Here is a 20,004-nt window from a genome sequence, read left to right on the forward strand (position 1 = left end):
TTGTGTTGACAGAGGGGTTTAAAGGCAGCCACAGCCGTTTGCTGAAGCAAACTCTTGAGGCCGTTTGGTGCAGAGAGGCATCACCCTCCATCTCCCAACCTTGACCACACGCCATCTCAAGCCGCCTCTTCCACGCACAGGTCAGTCACGCCAGAGCCCCATTTCATCCCCGTCTCCCAGCTTCGCAGCGGTCCCAGCCCTGACACCAGATTTGTGTCTCTCTCCCTCCAGATTCCTCCAGCTTCCAGCTCAGGCTCTCAGCCAACGCTCCAGCTTGCTTCCCCTCCGACTGATGTCAGCTGTGCCTCCTCCCTTGGGCAGAAAGCCTGGTCACACATAAGTATCCATCTTTAAGGCATTACAAAGACCACGTCCCTGTCACTCAGCCCCCTCAACATATTGTCCCCAGTTGCATTAAAGTCAAACTAAGGACACCAACTAATGAAAAACCACAGCAGAAAGCTGGGATCTAAAAGCAACAGCAAAACCCTGCAGTGTTACTGATTTAACACAGAATATGTGATTTTCCCCCTAAGATTTGGCTCAAAAAGGAGGGATGCGCACAGGCTCAGCTCACTGATCTGCGTGCAATGAGGGGCTGGGAGCCCTTCTCCTTGCCCTGCCCTCGGGGTGCAGGACCCTGCGCTCTGCCCTTTCTCCAGCCTCCCACCTCCCGCGCAGAGCTCAGTCCTGTGCGGAGCAACGCACCAGTGGGGTGTGAGGGGCCTGGCTGGGAGCAGGGACTGCTGGGGGGCACAGGGACACGGCCCAGGCTCAGCCCCAGCCCCAGCAGTCCCTGGCCCAGGCCCAGATCCCGGCACAGGCCCAGGCCCAGGCCCAAGCTCAAGCTCAAGCTCAAGTTCAGGGGAAGGCCCTGCCCACACCCCGGCCCAAGCTCAGGGGAGGCCTGCCAGACCCCGGCCCAAGCTCAGGGGAGGCCTGCCAGACCCCGGCCCAGGTTCAGGGGGAGGCCTGCCCAGACCGCAGTGCTGGCCCAGCCGAATCCCAGCCCAGGCGCAGGCCAAGCTCAGGAGAACGCCCAGCCCAAACCCCGGGCCAGACCCAGGCCCAGGCCCCGGCTCGGCCCACCTCCCGGCGCAGGCCCGGGCCCGGCGCAGGCCGCAGCCCGGGGAAGGCGCAGCGCAGGCGTCCGGCGGGGCGGGAAGGGCGGCGCGGCCGAGCTCCGCCCCGCTCCGTCACTGCGCGGCGCCGCGGCCCGGCCGGGGTCCGCCATGGCCTCGGGGGGCGCCGCCGCCCGCGCCGCCGAGGAGCCGCCGCCGCCCGAGCCGCCCGCCGAGCAGAAGCCGCCGCCGCCGCCGCCCGCGCAGGAGGAGTTCTCCTTCCTGCCGCTCGTCCACGACATCATCAAATGGTAACGGCGGCCGCGGCCACCGGGCCCCCCGCCCCGAGCCGGGCACCGCGGTGCGGGGTTGCCCAGCCCCGGGCCCGCTGATTGCACCTGGGCGGGGAGCAGCGCCGTGCGGTCCCCCCTCGAATGATGCTGTCCCACCCTCGGCATCCTCAGGGTGCCCTGGGTCCCGGGGGGGCAATGGGATCCTCCTCTGGGGGTGTCCTCCAACCCCCAGCATCTTCAGGGTGCCCTGGATGGGGAGCAGGGCTACACCCCCCCCCCCAAAAAAAAAAAAAAAAATAATGATGCTGTCCCACCCTCAGCATCCTCAGGCATCCCCTGAGTGGGGAGTGGGGTTATGGGGCTTCCTTTAATGATGCTGCCCCACCCTCAGCGTCCTCAGGGTACCCTGGCTCCCAGTGGGGCAATGGGATCCCCCTCTGGGGATGTTCTCCAGCCCCCAACATCCACAGGGTGCCCTGGGTGGGGAGCAGGGCTGTGGGGTCCCCCCCTCAAATGATGCTCTCCCACCCCCAGCATCCTCAGGCATGCCCTGAGTGGGGAGCAGGGCAGTGTGGTCCACCCTTTAATGATGCTTTCCCACCCTCAGCATCCTCAGGGTGCCCTGGACAGGGAGTGGGGCAATGGAATCCCCCTCTAGTAATGTTCTCCAGCCCCCAGCATCCCTGGGATGCTCTGAATGGGGAGCTGGACAGTGGGCTCCTCCTTCTGATCACGCTTTCCAACTGCCAGCATCCTCAGGGTGCCCCAGGTGGGTAGCAGGGCAATGAGGTCCCCCCTCTAGTAATGCGCTCCAACCTCCCAGCATCTCATTGGCCCTTTTTCTCCCAGCTGGAATTCCTGGGAATAGTGTTAGAGGGAGCTGGCGCAGCCCCAAGTGCATCTCCCTCTGAGTCACACCAGTACCTCGGTTGGTGTTTGGGTCACCTGGGCGGTGCAGGTGCTCCCACGTCCCAGGGACAATGCCCCACCGGTAACAGCCAGGAAGCAGGAGTGTTGTACTTGTGCTGGGTTATCACTCCAGATAACTGTACTGTTTGGCTGATAACAGCCTCAAAAGGTACAGGCATTGCTGGAGCAGGAATGCAGCTGGTTTCTGGGGACCTGCAAAAGGGAGGATGGCTTCTGCAGTAGTACAGGTTAAATTGGTCTCTTCCCAGTTCAAGATAAGTACTGTAGGGGTAACAGATCCTGAGAACTGTGACATTTCTGGCTCAGGATAACCCCTTTAGAGATGCTTGTGTGAGGTCCCATTAGGGTCATGGCTGTGCCATGAAAAGCCATCCAGGCCAGCTCTGTGCTCTCACCTGGGCAGCCTGCAGGGAGAGGTGGAGGGCATGGGAAGCATGAATTCCCTTGTTACTGGTTGTGGGCCTGGCTGCCCTTTCCCTGTGTGCTTATTTAGGAGCTGAGGCTGGTTTGTGTCCCGCTGATGTTTCACTCGTATCAAGGATGTGTGAAAGGTCAGAGAATCTCACCCTTAACAGCTCTGCAGCGTGAGCCATGGCAAGGAAAGACTGAATATCCCCAGACAGATTGGTCCAGAGGCAAAACATGAGGGCATGAGAACGCAAACTGTCTGATTTCCCTCCGTTGCCCCATTGTGCTGGGGGAACTTGTCCCCGACCTTGCTTCTGCCTGATCTGTGCAGACCACAGAAGTGAGGTTAAGCCCATTGCCAGGTACGCACATGTACATAAGCAAAGTGGGCAGTAGCCATGGGCTGAGACCTCCCAGATTCCTATACGTCACTGACCAGGTCACGGTGACCCACAGATGACAGTCCCTGGGATATCTTGTGCCCTGTCCCACTGAGCCACCCACTCCTGCTACCGTGCTACCTCCCTTGGCTTCATACACGGCATTTCCTGGGCAGCTTGAGCAGACGTAGGTACGCTGAGCAGTGCTGCAGACGTGTAGGACCACAGAGGCAAGTGGTGGGATGTGTTGCCTCATGTCCCTGACAGATGGCAAATGTATTATCCTTTAACACTGCCACTAGTCACAGAGCCCAGCCCTGCTGTTTTGACACTGACTCAGCCATGAAGACACATCTCCAAGGTGACTCTGTGCTCAGGAGCCGCGTAAATTTGCTTACATTCAAGGACATGTGCTCTTTCCTGTTGTTTGGGTCTAGGGAAAGTTTTCCTAAGCAGGGCTTGCTGATATTTTCAACCTTGTACAGTCAAACGGCATTGCCGCTGAGGTCCCAGTGCGTGGCTCCGCCGGCAGCTGGTTGTGCTGGTAGAACGATGAACACTGTCCCTTAAGGCAGGTCTTACACACAGTCGGTCAGCACTGCCTGTGGCTGGACGTTGCGTTGAATCCTGCGTTATTGCAGGCAGCTGCAGTCTCTTCCCACATCTCCTTACTCTGGCCTGTCCGTGCCCTCAAAGAGGGAGTTGCTTCAGTGGCTTGATCCAGCAGGAAAACCACCCATCAGAGAAAAAAACAAGCCAACGAAAAATGAAATAATTATTCCTTTGGATCAACCAGCCGGACAGTCAGCTGTCAGTTCTCTATGTGTGGTGAAGGGAACAAGACTTGGGGAGACGTGGAGCAGGGAGGACATCCCTCTCAAAGCCAGCCTGCAGCTACGGGGGATTAAAGACGGTGTCAGCCCATGCCTCCCCAGACGTGCCATGGGGTTGTGTGTGCGCCTGTATTTTTCCACTGCTGACCTGACCGTGAATGCCTGCATAATGGGGATACATTATAGTACCAGCTGCATTTTTATTTAGAAGAGAGTAATGAATATTTTGTTCCAACAGGCTTTTGAAACAAACGGCGACCATCTGGTTAAAAGTTTCGTTCTCAGCCGTGTCATGATTCCCCAAAGTTATGATCGAGCACCTCTCTGCCCTGGTCATGCCAAGCAGGTTTATTTTTAGGTCTGGCTATTGAACAGGCTCCCAGTTTTCAAAGACCATTAGAATCCCGCTCTTGTTATTAATAGGTGTCCTGGAAGCAGGGGCTCGTATTTGCCTGGAATCGGTAAAACGTCTTGCTGGTGCTAACAAAGCTGAGGCAGATACTAATGAGGGTTTGAGGGCAGACATTGCCTCAGACAACACTGAGCCTTGAAAAGCACAGAGCTGGCTGCCGAACCAATTGTGCTGCTCTTAAAAAAAAAAAAAAAGCTGTCGCTTCTCTTTTATTAGGTATACATCCCCAGAGAGTCGTTTTAAAGCTCCAAAGTACCATTTTCTCTGCCATTGGATACTCTCTGATACTTTGGGGAACAGTTTCTATTTTCTGCTGTCAAGCTGTTTGACTGCATTGATTTATTTTTTTTTTTTGTATTACAGCAGCAACGGGTCATGGGTGAGACTGAGATCTTTTTTTTCCAGGTGCCTACACACAACACACATATGTAATCTTACCTTCCCCAAAAAGAGATATGGGAGTTCAAACAAGAGGAAGAATTTAGCCTGCTCCGTGGTAATGTTTTAGAACTGCAGGCCAGCTCCTAACACGATTGATGGGTCCTGAAGTAACCAGATTCTGTGCTGGAGATCAGCAGGAAACCAGTTTGCCCCAGAGGCTACCCAGGCTGTATATCTGTCTGTGTCCATTTTATTGGGATAGGTGAATTACCAAGGGCAAAAGTTTCCCAGTAAATTCCAGTTTAAGCCCTGGTTGTACTGGAAATGACAGTCACCCCCGTGGGCTAAAGGGGTGTTTCCAATAGGAGAATTTAACAATATCTCAATTTCCTCTCTGCAGCATGGACAAGGACAGCCAGGATGTTCACCAGGTGCTGAATGAGCTCAAGAACAAGTTCCAGGAGATGAGGAAGCTGATCAGCTCCATGCCTGGCATCGGTGTGAGCCCAGAGCAGCAGCAGCAGCAGCTGCAGAACCTGCGGGAGCAGGTCCGGACCAAAAATGAACTGCTGCAGAAGTACAAGAGCCTTTGCATGTTTGAAATTCCCAAAGAATAGGAAGGGCACAGCTCTGCTCTCCGGGTCTGAGATACCTCCTCTCTTGGCTGAACAGGAGAGAAAGAGGTGGAAGAAGTTTGCTTTTCTTTCTTGTATGCTTTTTCGGTCGTGTTGCTCTGAAGTTGTGTCTGAGTGGATCACAGGCACGTCACGCTGAACCAGAACACTGTGTGCTTCACATATGGTGATTACAGCAGTATGTTCACTTTGATCTGCTGCAGGACTGTGCATTTATATATGCATCTGTTTCCTCTCGGGGTGGGGTTATTTTTTGTACATGCAAGCAGGAGACATTTTGTTTTCTCCTTGCTAAGGGTCAAAGTACCTGGTGGTTAACTTCAACAAGAAAAAAGGGGGCATTTTCTGCATTTTTTCCCCTTAAAAGTGGACAAATATAAAGAGAGCATAAGACAGAAGCGTGAGCTCTTTGGCCCTGCTCCTGGAAAGGGTCTCTGGGACACTTTCCAGTCTCTGTGTGTTGAAAGAGGAATGATTGCTTTCAATTACTTCTGTATTTCTCTCCCTGTTTTTTTAAACAAGTGATGATTGTGTCTGAGATGAGCCAAGTAAAGATTTAGAAATCCCAGACTGCCCCTCTTGTGTATTCACTGAGTGGATGTGGGCTGAGCAGGGGCAGGATTTTGGCAGCACAGAGGATGTGCATAGCCTGGGCACAGCTCCTGTGTCTTTACATCACTTTTTTGGAAGCAGGGACTGCCAAGGAAGTGGATTTTGGTAGGCTTTGGGTGTGTAAGTCTCCTTGGGTGAGTGTGGCTTGTAGGCAATACGTTGTGTATCTTGTTAAAACACAGGAGGGCAAGCAGAATCAAAACAAAGGGCTTAAATGATAAGAGCTTTTAGTTATTGCATATGAGAAAGCAGTCGAGCTCAACACGATGGGTCAGTTGCACATCCAGAGTGCCCCAGGGGCTTCCCACAAGCACAAGCATTTGCGTGGCTTGAACATTTGCCAGTGGCTGATGGAAAGCTCTTGAATGTTGTATCACACTCAGATGGATCCCGGGGCTCCCTGCCTGCTGTCCTCCTGCTGATAGCTCTTACGGTGACAGATGACAACCTGGTAAGCAGTGCTGCATCTCACTGACTAACGAAGGTGTGACAGGACCTTGAGTCTCACGGTTCTCTCAATTATCTTGAAAGAGGGTGCAGGTCGGTAGCAGAAGAGGTGAAAAACCAGCTAGTGAAATAGAGTGTCTGTTGAGAACCAGCACCAGAGGGTGCCTTCAAAAGAAGAGAAGTGAGGTCTGGGTTGGGTTTTGCTTTCCTAAACCAAAAGGCAAGTAATTCTGCTTGTTGATAGCAGGGATGGTTGTGACTCACCTGTAGCCTAAGGATTGCTCTGTCCCACTGGAATACTTTACTAGTACTTTCTTTGGGAAGGTGCCAGTGTGTAAACACTGAGAAAAGCAGAACACCAAGATAAACAAAGCACAATGTACACTCTTTTTATTACTGAAATTACCTTTCTGCCAGCCATTGCCTGTCCCAGCTCAATAAATTCTTGTGTCTCATGCCTGGATGGTGGTTTCCCTTTTTTTGCCAGTTGCTGTTCCTGTGAAATCGGGGCATATGCAGAGCTGGAAGAAACAACATGTTTCCAAAGAAATGTCTGGCACTTAGCACAGGAACAAGTTAAGTCTGTCAACTTGAATCCAAGTTTCAAACAAAACTGAAGTGGTTTGGTTTGCAGTCTCACTCACCCACCTTAGTTTTTGTGGCTTCAATAGAATTTTTTTTTGCCATTAATGTGTATTAAATGTAGATCTGATCTGCCAATTGAGGGGAGAACAGGGACTGAAAATGAACTGAAAGAGAAGCTGGAGCCAGAAAGAGCTCTTCCCCCTTTCCCTTTCACTTCTAGCAATGATTACTGTGACTTGTTATTGAGAAGAGATTAGAAACCATCAGATGCAAAGGTGACCTTCTGAGCAAAGTACTTCCTTTACTCATGTTGCAAAATAAAAACAATATCCCAGACTGGGTGCAAATGAATCACTCTGTTGACATCATTAAAGTGTGCTTAGTTGATCGGGAAAAAGCATGAAACACAATCAGCTCTTTATAACGAAGTGATGTCAGTTAGCTTGGTCTCTGCGGTGAATGGCATGCCAATGCCCGGCGTGTCATGGGGCTGGCAGGATCGTCACTCAGCGTTAGTGAAGTGAGGAAAGAGTCCTGGCTCGGTGACCCGTTTGAGTAACTAACTGTGCGTGGCCCCTCGTTACCCTGTGTGGCAAGAAATCTGCTGCTTGCAGAGGCGGAAACCTTTGCACTGGGAGTCGAAGAAAATGGGGTAATAAAGGGATTGAGCTGAGGGGCTGTTTTTAGCAGCTTGGAGTGGGGCTTAGGTCTTTGTTCAGCAGGATCGGGTTTTGCTAGGGGGCAGGGTGAGGAAGCAAAGGCAAACCCACAGGTGTCATTTTAAAAAGATTTTATTAATTTGTAGAAAAAATAAAACATCAAGTTTCACCCACAGTAGAAACACTTGAAGATTTTTTTGTTCATGTCAATGACAAACAATACCTACATAAAGTGCCTATTATTTTCTTATTTTAAAAAACCCTTCCTCCTCCCCCCACCTTCCCCAAATCTTGCAAATCAGACAAGACAAATGTAAACAAGAATCAGTTTTTTGGTCCATCAGGGCTGTAACTCTGCAATGTCTTTGCAACAGCTTAGGAGTGTCTTCTGCACGTGTTTTGCAGACACAGACGAACACACGACACAGAGCCAGAGGCCGTGCACAGCTTCTCAAGTTAAAAAACAACAACAAACAAACAACAAAAAACCAACCCCAGAGCCCCAGGCAGGTGCTGGCAGACCCCTGCCCTCCCACCTGAAGGCAGTGCCCGAGGCTGGGTGGTTTGGGAGGGAAAGAAACACCAAGGTCCATGCCCTCCACGCTCAGCCCCCCAGCTGGCTGCCCAGCAGCTCACTCTTCCCTGTCTCTCTGCCCAGGAGGCTGGTCCCGGCGACACCCCCCTCCTGCCCCCCAAAGCCTCCCCCTTTGCATCCCTCGCTCCCAAAATGCCCCCCTGGGGGAGGGAGCCGATGAAAGTGATCCCTGGGGAGGAGGGAGGCTGGGGAAGAGGCGACCCCCTCTGCCTGGGGGGGCACCTGCCCACCCTGAGTCAGTTCAGAAACGAGCATCTTTCCCCCCTCCTTTCTTTCCTTCTTTCCTTCCCGTCACAGGGTGAGCGGAGGCTCCTAGCTGATCACGCAGCGGTCCTTCTCCTTGCTGTGCCCACCACCGATGGCCTTCTCTCTGATGTACATGAGGTCGCTGTGGACGCTGGGCCGCCGGGCGAAGGGGGCCACGATGCCGTACGCCTCCTCTGTGCTGCCCCGGCCCCCCTCCTTCAGCAGCTTTTTGCCTTTCAGCGCCTTCTTATGCAGGATGTCGCAGTACTGGACCGAGACCTTGCGGTGCAGGTCAGGGCTCATCTCGCTGGGCAACTTGGCCATGGCGAAGAGCGCCTGGAACATCTGGTCCAGGCTGCTGTTCTTCTTGGCCGAGATCTCGAAGTAGGCGCATTTTTTGGGGTCCCCTCCCACCAGCTGCTCGATCTCCCTGGGTTGCACCTCCCGGTAAAAGTCCCGGTCGCCCTTGTTGCCGCAGATGACCAGGGGCACCTCTATGTTCTCCTTGGTTTTGTTCTTCAGGCACGACTTGGTCTCCAGGATTTGCTGCTTCAGGCGCTGCACCTCCTCAAAGGAGTCCCGGTTGTCCAGGCTGAACACAAGGATGAACACGTCTCCTGGGGACAAAGAGGGAACGTGAGATGGTTCCAGGGATGGGGACACACAGAGACCCACTGCCTAAGCCACACGGCGACTTGGGGAGGGAAGGACCAGGCAGCACCCGGGTCCTGCATCCTCCTGTCCACCCCGTGCAGGGTGCAAAGTTGCCCACTCCCTGCACACACAAAATCCCACCTCCCGCCTCCCAGGACTGGAGAAACATCCCCAAACTGGGCAAGAACCCCTGAAAGCTGGCAAGGGATCCCCCCCCCCCTTTCTCCTGACACTCCCCAGCCAAGTACCTGTGAGGATGGAGAGGCGGCGCATGGCTGGGAAGGGGTGGTTGCCTGATGTGTCCAGGATGTCGAGCTGGTAGACCTCCCCGCGGATGCTGTAGAACTTGCGGTGGAAGTCCTCGATGGTGGGCGTGTATTGCTCCTCGAAGCGGCCGGTGAGGAAGCGCGAGACGATGGCCGTCTTGCCCACCTTGGAGGAGCCCAGGATGACCATGCGGTAGCAGTTCTTGGCAGGGATGCTCAGCTCGGCCTCGCTGGGACACATCTTCTTGATCATCGCTGCCAGTTTCATTGAAGCCGGTGAAAGTGCAGCTTGCGCGGAGAGGAAGGAGGAGGAGGAGGAGGAGGAGGAGGAGCGGGAGGAAGGCGACGGCTGCCCGGCTGCTCAGCCCCTCTCCCCTCGCAGGAAAGGCCGGTGTGAGCTCTGCACGGCCGCCGCCGCCGCGTTATATGGAGGCAGCAGCGACCGCCCCTCGGCGCGTCACGGCCCGGGGCGGCGGCGGCTGAGTCAGTGCACGGCCCCGCGCGCGGCCCGCCGCCCCCCGCCCCCCGCTCCCGGCGCTGCCCAGCCCGGGCCCGTTCGCAGCCCCGTTCGCGCTCCCGGTCCCGTTTGCCAGCCGACCCCTTCGCAGCTCAGCCCGGGGCCCCGGTGCGTTGCAGCGGCCCCGCGGGCAGCCCGGTGAGGGGCTCCGCACCCCTGCAGTGGGACCCCCGGCCGCAGGGACCCGGGGCGGGGGCTCCCGGGGGGTCCCAGCCCGCCCCCCGCTCCGGTGAACGCTGCCCGTGCCGGGGCGGGAGTGCAGGCACCTGCCCCGCAGAAAGACCAGAGAAAAGACCCTGGTCGGGGCGGGGCCGGGGCGGGGGCCGAGAGCGGCCTCGGTGTCCCCTGAAGGGGGCTGCTGGCCCCGACCCCAGCCCCGGGTGCCCAGCGCAGTGCCGCTGCAGCGCCCGCTCCGCCGCTAGGGGGCAGGCGAGGGCGCGGGCAGGGCGGGCAGCGCGGGCAGGGCGGGCAGGGCACCTGCACTACCGCTCCGAGCAGGGCTGGGGATGCTTGGCCTGGGGGCATGAGCCACGGCACAGGGCCCAGCGGGGGCCGTGGGGAGGCAGAAGAGGAGGAAGGTTGCTGGAAGGGATGCAGGCGCAGTGCAGGCAGCAGCGCTGCTGCCGGGGCAGGCAGGGTGCATGGCTGCAGCTGCGCCGCTTGATCTTGGGTGCTGAGTTCTTGGTTGCACTGGAGCGGGATGCAGGGGCCAGTCCCGGCAGCCGCCCAGGGCTGCGGGATGCTTGCAGAGGTGCTGAGCTGAACCAGCACCTCCCTGACCAGCAAGATGCAGGCGATAGTCCTGGGAAAGTGGGAATGTTGCTGCACTGAGGGATCTCTGCACCATCGATGAGTGAGAGACAGAGCCCAAGGAAAGCCAAGCTCTTCTTTCACATCAGGCTAATGTGAAAGTCAATTAAAAACACCTGTGAGGATCTATTAGGAAAAAAACCAAAAAAAACAAACCCCCAAAACCCCAAAAGGTGACACTTAAATAAGGTTCAGGATAGCAGAAGCCTTACCTACACACCAAGACAGATGTCAGGGACAGGTAGAACACACAAATTTGTGCAGCATGGTGTATTTCATCAGCACTGCTTGGGAAACGGATGGTGCTGAGCTTTCCATCTCCCCCAGGTGTGGTCTTACACTTGGATATTAATTTAAACACTGTCCAAAGGTTTACAGAGGAGTTGGAGTTGTCGGGGGGGGGGGGGGGGGGGGGGCAGGGGGAGGGGAAGGGAGGGTTGGTTCAAACAGCCCCTCACGGCCCCATCCCTGCCTGCAGGGAAGCATCCAGCCTGGCAGCAAAGGCACAAGGACACTTTGGGAAGAGAAAGTGGGACAGCTTCCTATGTTTATTGATCTGTGTGTGAGACAGCGAAGGAGTTTAACAGCCGATTGCAAAGCACAAATGTATCACCCCAAAATAACGACAAGATCATTTAATTGAAGCAGTTGATGGAAAACAACAGGGGGAATAGGAAGCGCCAACCTCTGGGGGGACAGACAAATCAAATATCTCGACTGGCGTTTATTGCTAACCGTACAACTATTAATAGTGCCAGAACAGGTAAAAATAGCCAGCTTGAAGTCTGCTCCTAGGTTAACAGACTTCAGCCACGGAAAATCCATTTGCTGCCTCCAAAAGGCTCATTGGCGACAGCAAAGGCAGAGCACACCACAAGGCAAATGTGCCGCCAGGATCCCGTGGGCTCGGCTCAGGGGTGCCATCCTGATGGGGACACCCCAAAAGCAAAGGCAGGGACCCTGGGCAGACGGAGGAGAGCTGATGGCTGCGGGAGCTCCAGGGGAGGGAATATGGGCACTGCCTGTGCTATTCCAGAGCCCAGCTCCTTGCAGAGTCACACAGAGCTTAAGGAGAGGAGCATTACAAGGCATTAGGCTGAGTCCCCCCAAGATCATCTAGAAACGTGTCTCATGGTGGAAGCAGAGCACATTTGCCGGGAGCTGGCTGCCAGTGACTGATGATGCAGGACCCACCTCGCTGTGAGGCAAAGCCTTCCCACAGTTATGACTCTGCTAAAAATCACCACCTATTTCTGACCTGACTGCAAACAGCCTGAGTCTTAAGCAGGGGCAGGCAAAATAGCATTTTCCCCACGGCTGCCATACCGCCTGCACAGTCTGACCCTGCCCTTTGCGGGGTGTTTTGCTCCTCACCCAGTTTTGGAGGATACAGGATCTTTCACAAAGGTGCTCGGTACAGCAAGAGCTGCAGGCAGACTGCTGTGCGCAAAACCCAGTGGCTGCAGACACCTTTAATGGAATCAAACACCTTCAGCACACATCAGCCCCCCTTTTCTTGCTGTTCCTCTCCCTACCTGCACCCTCCTGGGGTTTACCAGCCACCTGCTGAGGGACAAAACCCACCCAGTGACCACGAGCAAGTGGCTGAGGGAGGGAGATTCCATGAAAGTCACACAAACATCCCAGTGACAGAACATGCGGCTCCTCAGGGTCTGGCTTGGACGAACTGTGCAAGAGGCAAGATAGAGCTCACAGCAGCAGCAGCCTCTGCAAAAATGTAGGAAGCAAGATGTACCAGGAGGCAGGAGCGTGCACCACACCGCCCGGCCCAGGGACAGGCGAGCGGGGGGATACTTGGAAAAGAACAATGACATCAGAACATGGCTTTGATTTCCGAGTGTGCTGCGGAGCTGGGAAGTATTGTCACCCCGGGGTCGAGCTGGCCTCGGCTCACAGCTGGGTCCTACGGGTGCAAGCGGTGAAAAAACCCAGGCTGGAAGGGCTGTTCCTGCCTCTGCCGCCCCGGCACACGCAGACCCCGCAGCCTCTCCCAAGCTATGCAGAGGAGCACACCCGACTCGAGCTCCTTACCGTTGCTCTTAGGTTGCTTCGCATCCTACCAGGGGTTTGTCCCCTGCACAGCAGCACACAGCATCCCTGGGCTCTGGACCAGGGCTTTGGGAGCACGCACACGGAGCCAAGCCTACCCCACAATTCCTGTTTTTCCACTCCCAGACAGGGACCTGGTCTTCAGACAGGCCCCCCCTCCCAGTTTGTGTACAGCACCCCGGCGTGCTGCTTGTTAGCCCGCTCACAAATAACCAGCGTGGGCTGTGCGTTTCCCAGCGGCTACTGGGGAACAGTGGGGTCTTGTGGGACCCCAAATCCTGCCTTGGCTGCTCTCCTGGGACGAGAGAAGGAGCAAGGGGCTGGAGGAAGAGTGGAGCAGCTGGGTATGGAAGGGAAAGGAGGCTTTAGCTATAGTTCTTGCTTGTCCCCCTGGGAAAAAGCATCTGATTAAATCAAGATGCAACATCCAGGGTTGCTATTCATTCCCTATATTATTAGCTTGTCTCATTTTATTAAATCTCCTTTAAGGCTTTTCAGAAGAAGCACGTAATTCACAACATATAATTTTTCCCAGATGAGATATGATGCAGAAGTGGGCTGCTTTGTCGCTGGGGACCAGGGGGGTGGGTTTATTTGTTTCCTTCCCCCACCCCCTACTTCTTTAGCAACACTTTCATGTCTCTTGATTCCTTTTAGCATTTGGGATTTGATTAAAAGAGAACCTGAAAGCCTGAGACATGCCTTAAATCCCCAGTTCCTTGAGTCATCCAGGCAAGGGGTGGTGAGAGCTCCCTTGGAGACACCATCCCTGTGCCCAGCACGATGCAGCTCCCGGAGCAGCCTTGTGCTGTGCCGTGGCCTCCGGACTTTCTGCATCAGCTCCCCTTCTCCCATCTTTGGTGTGTGCTTGCTGCAATAAACTCGCCAGAGTCCCAGGGATGGGGCTGCAATGCCGGTATCGCAGTGCAAAGCCAGGGAAGTGGTGTTATCCAGGGGCTCACTCAGTGTCACTGCTTTCCTTACCGGCAGCACAAACACGTGCTGGATGACCAAGCACGTGGTGAGCGCTGGATTTCTGTGGCACCACACCGCAGGGGGCTTGGTCCCACTGCCTCACACCCCAGGGACAGTGCTCTGCTCTCCAGCAGAGGCCATGGAACCATCTCCACTCTGAGTGCACCCAGGTGACATGAACTCATTGTCAATAACCACGAGGCACAGCTGGGCCAAGAGCTCCATACAGAGCAGAACTGGGGTTCCCCAAGCCAGGGGCAGCCTGGGAATCCTCTGCTCTCAGTTTCCATCCCACCTCATGCCAGCCTTTTGCCCACAGTTTGCTTCAAGGCAGCAACATCCCGCCAGCATCCAGCATGGACAAAAGGCGTTTGCGTGTCCTGGATGTGTCCCCAAACTCGAGCGCCTTCTGCTCCCTTCCAGAGAGCAGCAGCCTCCCTGGGATTAGAGAGAAATGTCACCTGTAACTGGAGATGGGCAGCGACAGGGCCCCGAATATGAGGCACGGCGGAGAGGGAGGCTCTGTGACCCCAGCGGTCGCATTGCTACAGATTTCAGGTGGGTTCCCTCGGCTGCCAGGGTAGGACAAAACTCAAAGCCCAAGAGGAGGTGGGGAGCCAGCTGGGCAGCAACGGATGGAACCAGCAGAGGGATGCGCAGCCAGTGCCGAGGGCTTGGAGCCCGGGGGTGCTTTGTGTCTCGGTCCTGCATGTGCCCCCACTGCTCCGGCGGGGTCCGGAGGGGGCTGAGGGCAGCGCAGGGCTTGAGGCTGGGGGTGGAGGTGTGGGGCTGGGGGGCTTGAGCTGGGTGAGGGCTGACCCCAACACGAGGACCCTCGAGGCTTCTCTCAGCCTTGGTGCAGCCCAAAGCAGGACAGAGGCAGAGCTTGGCCCCGACATTGCCTTCCTGGGGGGCTCTGGCTGCTCTGCCTCCCCCCTGCAACCCTGATTCAGAAAGGAACCGCTCGGTAAACAGTTCCCCTCTGAAGAAAACGCAACATGGGAAAAGCAGCACATTCCTAGGATTTTTTTTTTTTTTTTTTAAATAAGATCCAAGGAGGATGCAGCACAGCGTGGCCAGCTCACTGGCTGTCCCGGGGTGGCTTTTTAGTGTGGAAATTAAAGAAAACAGCCTTGTAACTTGTCCTCTGGCACATGGCGGGAGCTCCGTGCGTAAAGACCCCTGGGGTGGAGGGCGGAGGTGGGCCGGGGTGGGGTGGATGGTGTCTCCACACTGTCCCTCAGGGGTGATGAGAAGGGCAGGGGGAATGGTGGGTATGGGGTGCTGCCCTCCCTGGGCTGGGGGTCATATTGAAGCATCCCCTGGGCACTGGTGAGGCGGGGGCTGCCTGCATCCACAGACCCCAGAGCAGGAGCCTGCCAGCAGTGACTGTGAGGCTCAACCCTCGCTCTGCCGAGGCAGGACGGATCCTGGTCCTGCCACAGGCATTTGTTTAGGCTCCAACACTGGTGGTTTCCCACCGGGAAATAGCTTCCCACCAGGGCGCTCTCCCATTGCATTTCTCTGTGACCACTTAAAACCCAGACTGCCTTCCCTGCACAGCAGGGACAGAGGGGACTGATTTATTCCCCCGTAAAGGTAAGTCCTGCTGTGTCCCCTGCCTGCCTTCCCTGGATTAAGGGGTCCCTGATAAAGCACTCAGTGCCCACACACCCCCATACCACCTGCACTCAAAGCTCATCTTTGCTTTTGCATCAAATCCCAACCGCTGGCAGACCAGGCAGTCCCCCCTGCCCACGAGCGGCCGTGCAGGGACTCAGCCCCAGCGTCAGGATGGGTGCAGGAGCCACTGCCAGGGTCCTGAGCCCCCGTTTCCTTCCCTAGCCAAGCGTGACCAGCAATCCAAGCCTGGCAGGAGCCCGGGGACATGGTGACTTCTCCATCGCTCCACCAATGCGACACACGCTGCATCAATTGCACCATGTGTTTACTCTCCGTTCCCGGCTAAGCATGTTTGTTTGCCACCGAAGGGCCAGTGGCCGTTCTGTGAAGGCAGTGCAGCAGCGCTGGGTGAAAGCAAATAGGGGTGTGGGTTATGGGTGGTGACAACGGAGAGCAGGGCCTTTGGGGAAGTGTCCCCTGTTCTGGAGGTCCCCACCATCAGGTTGCCTTCAGGGAAAAGACCACAGGACACAGCCTCCATCTCCCAAGGTGTCCCTGGATGAAGCATCCCACGAGTGTGGAGCTGGGCCCACATCACGTGCCCGTCACTGGGGCTGTTTGGGTTCGTATGGGTGATCCCCCCTCCCCAAAAAAAAACACATGCCATTTTGGGAAGGGGAGACACGTCCTGGGGAGCCATGCAAGTGGCCACGTGGAGAAAACCCGCGTGGAGCACGAGGGTGGGCACAGCCACTGTCGGGGGCTGTGCACCAGGATGGGGTGAGCTGAGGCAGTGCAGCGTGATGGACGTGGTGATCCAGCCGTCCCTGCCAGGCAGGAGTTGTGATTTAACTAGTTTCCCCTTTCCTGGTGTTTGCTCTGGAGAAATGTCCTGAACATCAAGGGAGGCGTTATCTGCAGTATCTGCACACAGCCTCCTGTGCAGCATTTCCCAAGGCTACAAACAAACCTCCTTGCCAAGCTCAGATGGGCCCAGCAAGCCCCACACTGGATTTTGAAGCTGTGAAGTTACAAAACCAGACCCATGACCACATTTCCAGGGACTCTGCCTGGTGCTCGATGCCTCCCCAAGAGCTGGAGGGATGCACATACCCATGCCAGCATGGCACCAAGGCTGCAAGCGGATGGTCCTGGGGGTCTGACAGCGCAGGTCTCTCCTTTGGAAGCAGAAGCAATCTCATCCTGACCTGGAGGCCATGAGGTCCACCCCTGCATCCATGCAGGATGTGGCCCAGCTGCAGCCAGGTGCTGGCCCTGAGGATGGGAAGGAGGGAAATAGCTGCGACAACCCCAGTGCTTCATGCTCAGCCTGAAGGTTTCATCCCCACCCTCTGTAAACTCCAATTCTTAGAAATATTAGGTGATTGGAGAGGAATCAAATATTTTCCCTTGTAAGCAAGGACAGCCCCCCAATCCCTCATTGTTAAATACTGTTAAACAATATAACTAATGATCTCTGTGTTCTCCTTCCGGCAGCCCAGGCGAGCTGCACAGCACCACTGGGGACTGGCCCTGGCCAGAGCCCCAACCCCCTGCCCGAGGGACAAAGGTAGGCTTGGACCCTGTGAGATGGGCTTGAACTTCACCTTCCCTTCAGGAAGAGAGCAGACGCCTCTGAAACGTCGAACTCCAGCTCCACAGCAGCCAGAAGCAGCTCTGCGAAGGCTTGTTAATCCGTGCTGGCTGCTGTGGCAAGAGCTACTAAAAACGGGGATCTGGCATAGTCCCACAGCAAACCCTGTACAATGCAAAGCCAACACGGAGCGGCTGGGAAGTGGGAAGGGTTGGGTTGGAAAGAGCAGGTCAAGGGGGATGGAGTCCGTGAAGCCAGCCCCGGCGCAGCACCAAACCCCTGCGCCTTTGGGATGCTGTGAGCACAGGAGGGAAAGCAGCTCCGTCACCGGGGTTTATAGTGACAGACACCCATTTTGGTGGGGCTGATGCTGGCTGGGGATGGGAATGGTACCACTGGTGTCCCCCTGACCTTGCAGAGGGGACAGGGAAAAGTGTACACAGTCCCCAGACTGGGAACAAGACAGCAAAAATACAGCCCTCGCTGACTTCTTGTTAAGAGCAATCCTTCCCGCAGCAGCACGTGTCTCTTCGGTAAATGCTGATTTCACCTCTCAACAAATCTGAATTTATTTACATCAGAGACTTTGAGCCAGGACTGGCAACTCTGACATAAATTGTCTGAATAATGCAACGTGTCCTCTCCTTGCTGGTTGCTATGGGTACTGGGCTGTTTTAGCCTCCGTCTAAAAACATTAACTGTGAAGGGGATGTGGAAACTTATCTAAAAATACACTACTATGCCCAAGTCTTTAAGAGGAAGGTCATTAAGTTGGTGAAAAACAAAAAAAGTCGTTCTGAAGCGGTGCCACACAGCGTCCGTGTGCCTGGCCGAAGGAAACAGGCTGAACTGAAAAGAAACCAGCACTTTTAATTCCTGCTGAGCGATGCCCGAAGGGTGAATTACAACATGCAAAGCAAAAGGAAATCGAACCGTTTCGCGGAGATGACACTGAGAAAAGGGAGGACCCTCTGCGGAGGGGACATGACATTGAGATGTGGCACCGCGTCCTGGTGCCTGCGCAGGATTCGGCAGCAGCACAGCTCCCTTCTCAGCACCACTGCCGGGGGCTTTACGCTGCTTTTTTTTTTGGTCATTTACAGCTTATTTCTCAAACTGTTCTGGGAATTTGTAAACACTGAGCCTGGGTCTGGAGCATCACCCCTGGGATGTTCCCATTCAGGGCAGGATCCAGCACCGGGCTCTTTGGGACTGGCCGAGGCTGGTGGCAGGGCTGAAGGGGCAGATCCGTACCCGGCTGCTGCACAGCGCAGAAGGCAGAAGCAGCCCTATCCCTCCCTCCCACCCACCGCCCCTGCAAGGCAGTGAACAATAGCTGGAAGGCACTGCATGGTGGGGAAGGCAGGCAGGACCCCCACCTGGCTCCCAGGGAAAAGAAAGGGGCTGGGTGGGTGTGGAGCGGGTCAGGGCACCGACACGGCCAGCGATGGGATATCTGCAGGGCACGGACAGCGACTGACTCTTCCTCTTGGTCTTCTCCAGGCTGGGGTTTTCCCGTGGGATGGCTGCCATCCCTCCATCCCCCTTGGGTGGCGATTTAAATCATACATTTACTTCTACACATTTTTCAGTCACTTTTCTCGGAGACTTCGCAAATAGTGCGGCGATGCTACAAGGCTCCGCACAGGTGGGAAACGCTCTAGACGGGGAGGTTTCCCTCTCCCAGAAAAGAGGGGGTTTGTTGCTGGGTTGGCAGCAGTTTCCCCTCTTCCAGCCATGTTTGAATGCCTCAGGGGCTCCTGAGCCCTCGCTGTTGCTTCGCCCGAGCTTTTGTTTGCTTCCCGTGGCTCTTCAGCAGCACCTTCAGATGATCTTCAGGATCAGCCGGAGCTGGTGCTTCCCTGCGCTCAGAGCTCACTTGCCAAAGGTCCCCAGTGTCTCCATCATTACTCTGCTTGCCCTCCAGTCCAGGGCTGGCGCTGAACTGCTTTTTCCCCTGCAATCTTCGCTAATCAGTGTGGGAGAAGAGGCCAGGAGGTCCTGAGCTGTGTGGTTCCTGGGAGAGCATCGCCTTCACGGGCGGGAGCTGCAGTGACCCAGCAATGGGGACAGAGACCTGGGGACAGGGACCTCCAGCTCCTGTGGGCTGCAGCGAGGAGGTGCCGCCACGCTCGGGCTGTTCCTCTGATTGCTTCCAATACCGCAGGGTGCTCAGTTGGCTCATTAAGGGTTGCTGGGCTAATTAGTAGGATACATCTCAGTAGGAAAACGGGCAAATCGGACAGCGTGGGGACCAGAGGCACGCTGCACCAAGGTATCCGAGACACTGCTTTGCAAAAGACAAAGAGACAAGAGCATGTTAGGGACCTCACCGGTGCTACACCGTCTGTGCCGGGGTAGAGGCTACCGGGCTGCCAAAACCTCGGCAGCACTGTGTGCTTGTCCAGCCTCTCCAGCCACCAGCGGGCAGAGGCACTGGGAGCTTCCAGGGTGGCATTTAACCCCCGGCAAAGGAGCCTGGGCAGGGACTTGTGCTTTTGCAGAAGCCTTTGGCTCCAGAAGCAAGCCCCTGCTGGGTTACTGGGGTGAGCTGGTGCAAGCCCCTGTGCAGAAACACTCCTGGCTCAGGCAAGGAGAAGCCTGGGGCAGGGATGCTCGATTTCCGTGTGGGGTGGTGGGGCACGCTTGCCCTCTTGCACCATCGCTGGAGCACCTGCCATGGCCAATAGCTGCTTTTTTCTGCCTGATTTAGACTAAGCCTAGAGCCTTGAAGCTCTCCAGCAATTTTCCCTCATACTGACTCTCAAGTCTATAATCAAAACAATTTGGGGGCTGCTGGCTGGGTGCCAAGAGGCGGACACAACCGCTGCTGTGCAAAGCCTTCCTACCTGAGTTTTTGCGGAGGTTTGAAGCTCAAATCCCTTGAGAAGTGCAGAAAGGGCTCTGGAGGAGCCGGGGGAGGCAGGGCTGGGCAGGGGGGCACTGGGAGAGCGGATGCTGCTCCCGTCCCCATCTAACGCGCTCGTAGGTGGGGGAGCCTGGCAAAGCAGCCCCTCT

The 20,004-nt window shown here is 55.9% G+C and overlaps 3 protein-coding genes and 1 long non-coding RNA gene across 7 annotated transcripts in view; 2 read left to right on the plus strand and 2 right to left on the minus strand.

Annotated features, from left to right (window-relative positions):
* Positions 1 to 1,213: 1,213 nt before the first annotated feature.
* MED9 (mediator complex subunit 9) lies at positions 1,214 to 6,849 on the plus strand. Its single transcript, XM_040591601.1, has 2 exons — positions 1,214 to 1,372; positions 5,099 to 6,849. The coding sequence occupies exons 1-2, from the start codon at positions 1,233 to 1,235 to the stop codon at positions 5,313 to 5,315; spliced, it is 357 nt and encodes a 118-aa protein (XP_040447535.1). The 5' UTR covers positions 1,214 to 1,232; the 3' UTR covers positions 5,316 to 6,849.
* Positions 6,850 to 7,752: 903 nt separating this feature from the next.
* RASD1 (ras related dexamethasone induced 1) lies at positions 7,753 to 9,804 on the minus strand. Of its 2 annotated transcripts, none has more exons than XM_040591603.1 (2): positions 9,380 to 9,804; positions 7,753 to 9,094 (listed from the first exon to the last, which is right to left on the minus strand). In XM_040591603.1, the coding sequence occupies exons 1-2, from the start codon at positions 9,663 to 9,665 to the stop codon at positions 8,544 to 8,546; spliced, it is 837 nt and encodes a 278-aa protein (XP_040447537.1). In that variant the 5' UTR covers positions 9,666 to 9,804; the 3' UTR covers positions 7,753 to 8,543. The 2 variants fall into 2 exon arrangements, with proteins under 2 accessions (XP_040447537.1, XP_040447538.1); XM_040591604.1 differs by having other exon boundaries at positions 8,664 to 9,023.
* Positions 9,805 to 11,205: 1,401 nt separating this feature from the next.
* LOC121086719 lies at positions 11,206 to 17,616 on the plus strand. Its single transcript, XR_005827440.1, has 2 exons — positions 11,206 to 16,773; positions 16,890 to 17,616. It is a non-coding gene; the product is annotated as an uncharacterized LOC121086719 (long non-coding RNA).
* A 220-nt stretch (positions 17,617 to 17,836) lies between these two features.
* Positions 17,837 to 20,004, minus strand: part of PEMT (phosphatidylethanolamine N-methyltransferase) — a 43,580-nt gene continuing 41,412 nt past the window's right edge. For 2 of the 3 annotated variants that reach the window (XM_040590836.1, XM_040590837.1), the window contains exon 8: positions 17,837 to 19,273. The gene's annotated coding sequence lies outside the window, so the exon portion shown is untranslated. Of the gene's footprint in view, positions 19,277 to 20,004 lie in introns of all 3 variants that reach the window. The other variant, XM_040590838.1, reaches the window with a different exon arrangement.

The sequence above is a fragment of the Falco naumanni genome, chromosome 4 (assembly GCF_017639655.2).
Source record: "Falco naumanni isolate bFalNau1 chromosome 4, bFalNau1.pat, whole genome shotgun sequence".
Taxonomy (NCBI): Eukaryota; Metazoa; Chordata; class Aves; order Falconiformes; family Falconidae; genus Falco; species Falco naumanni.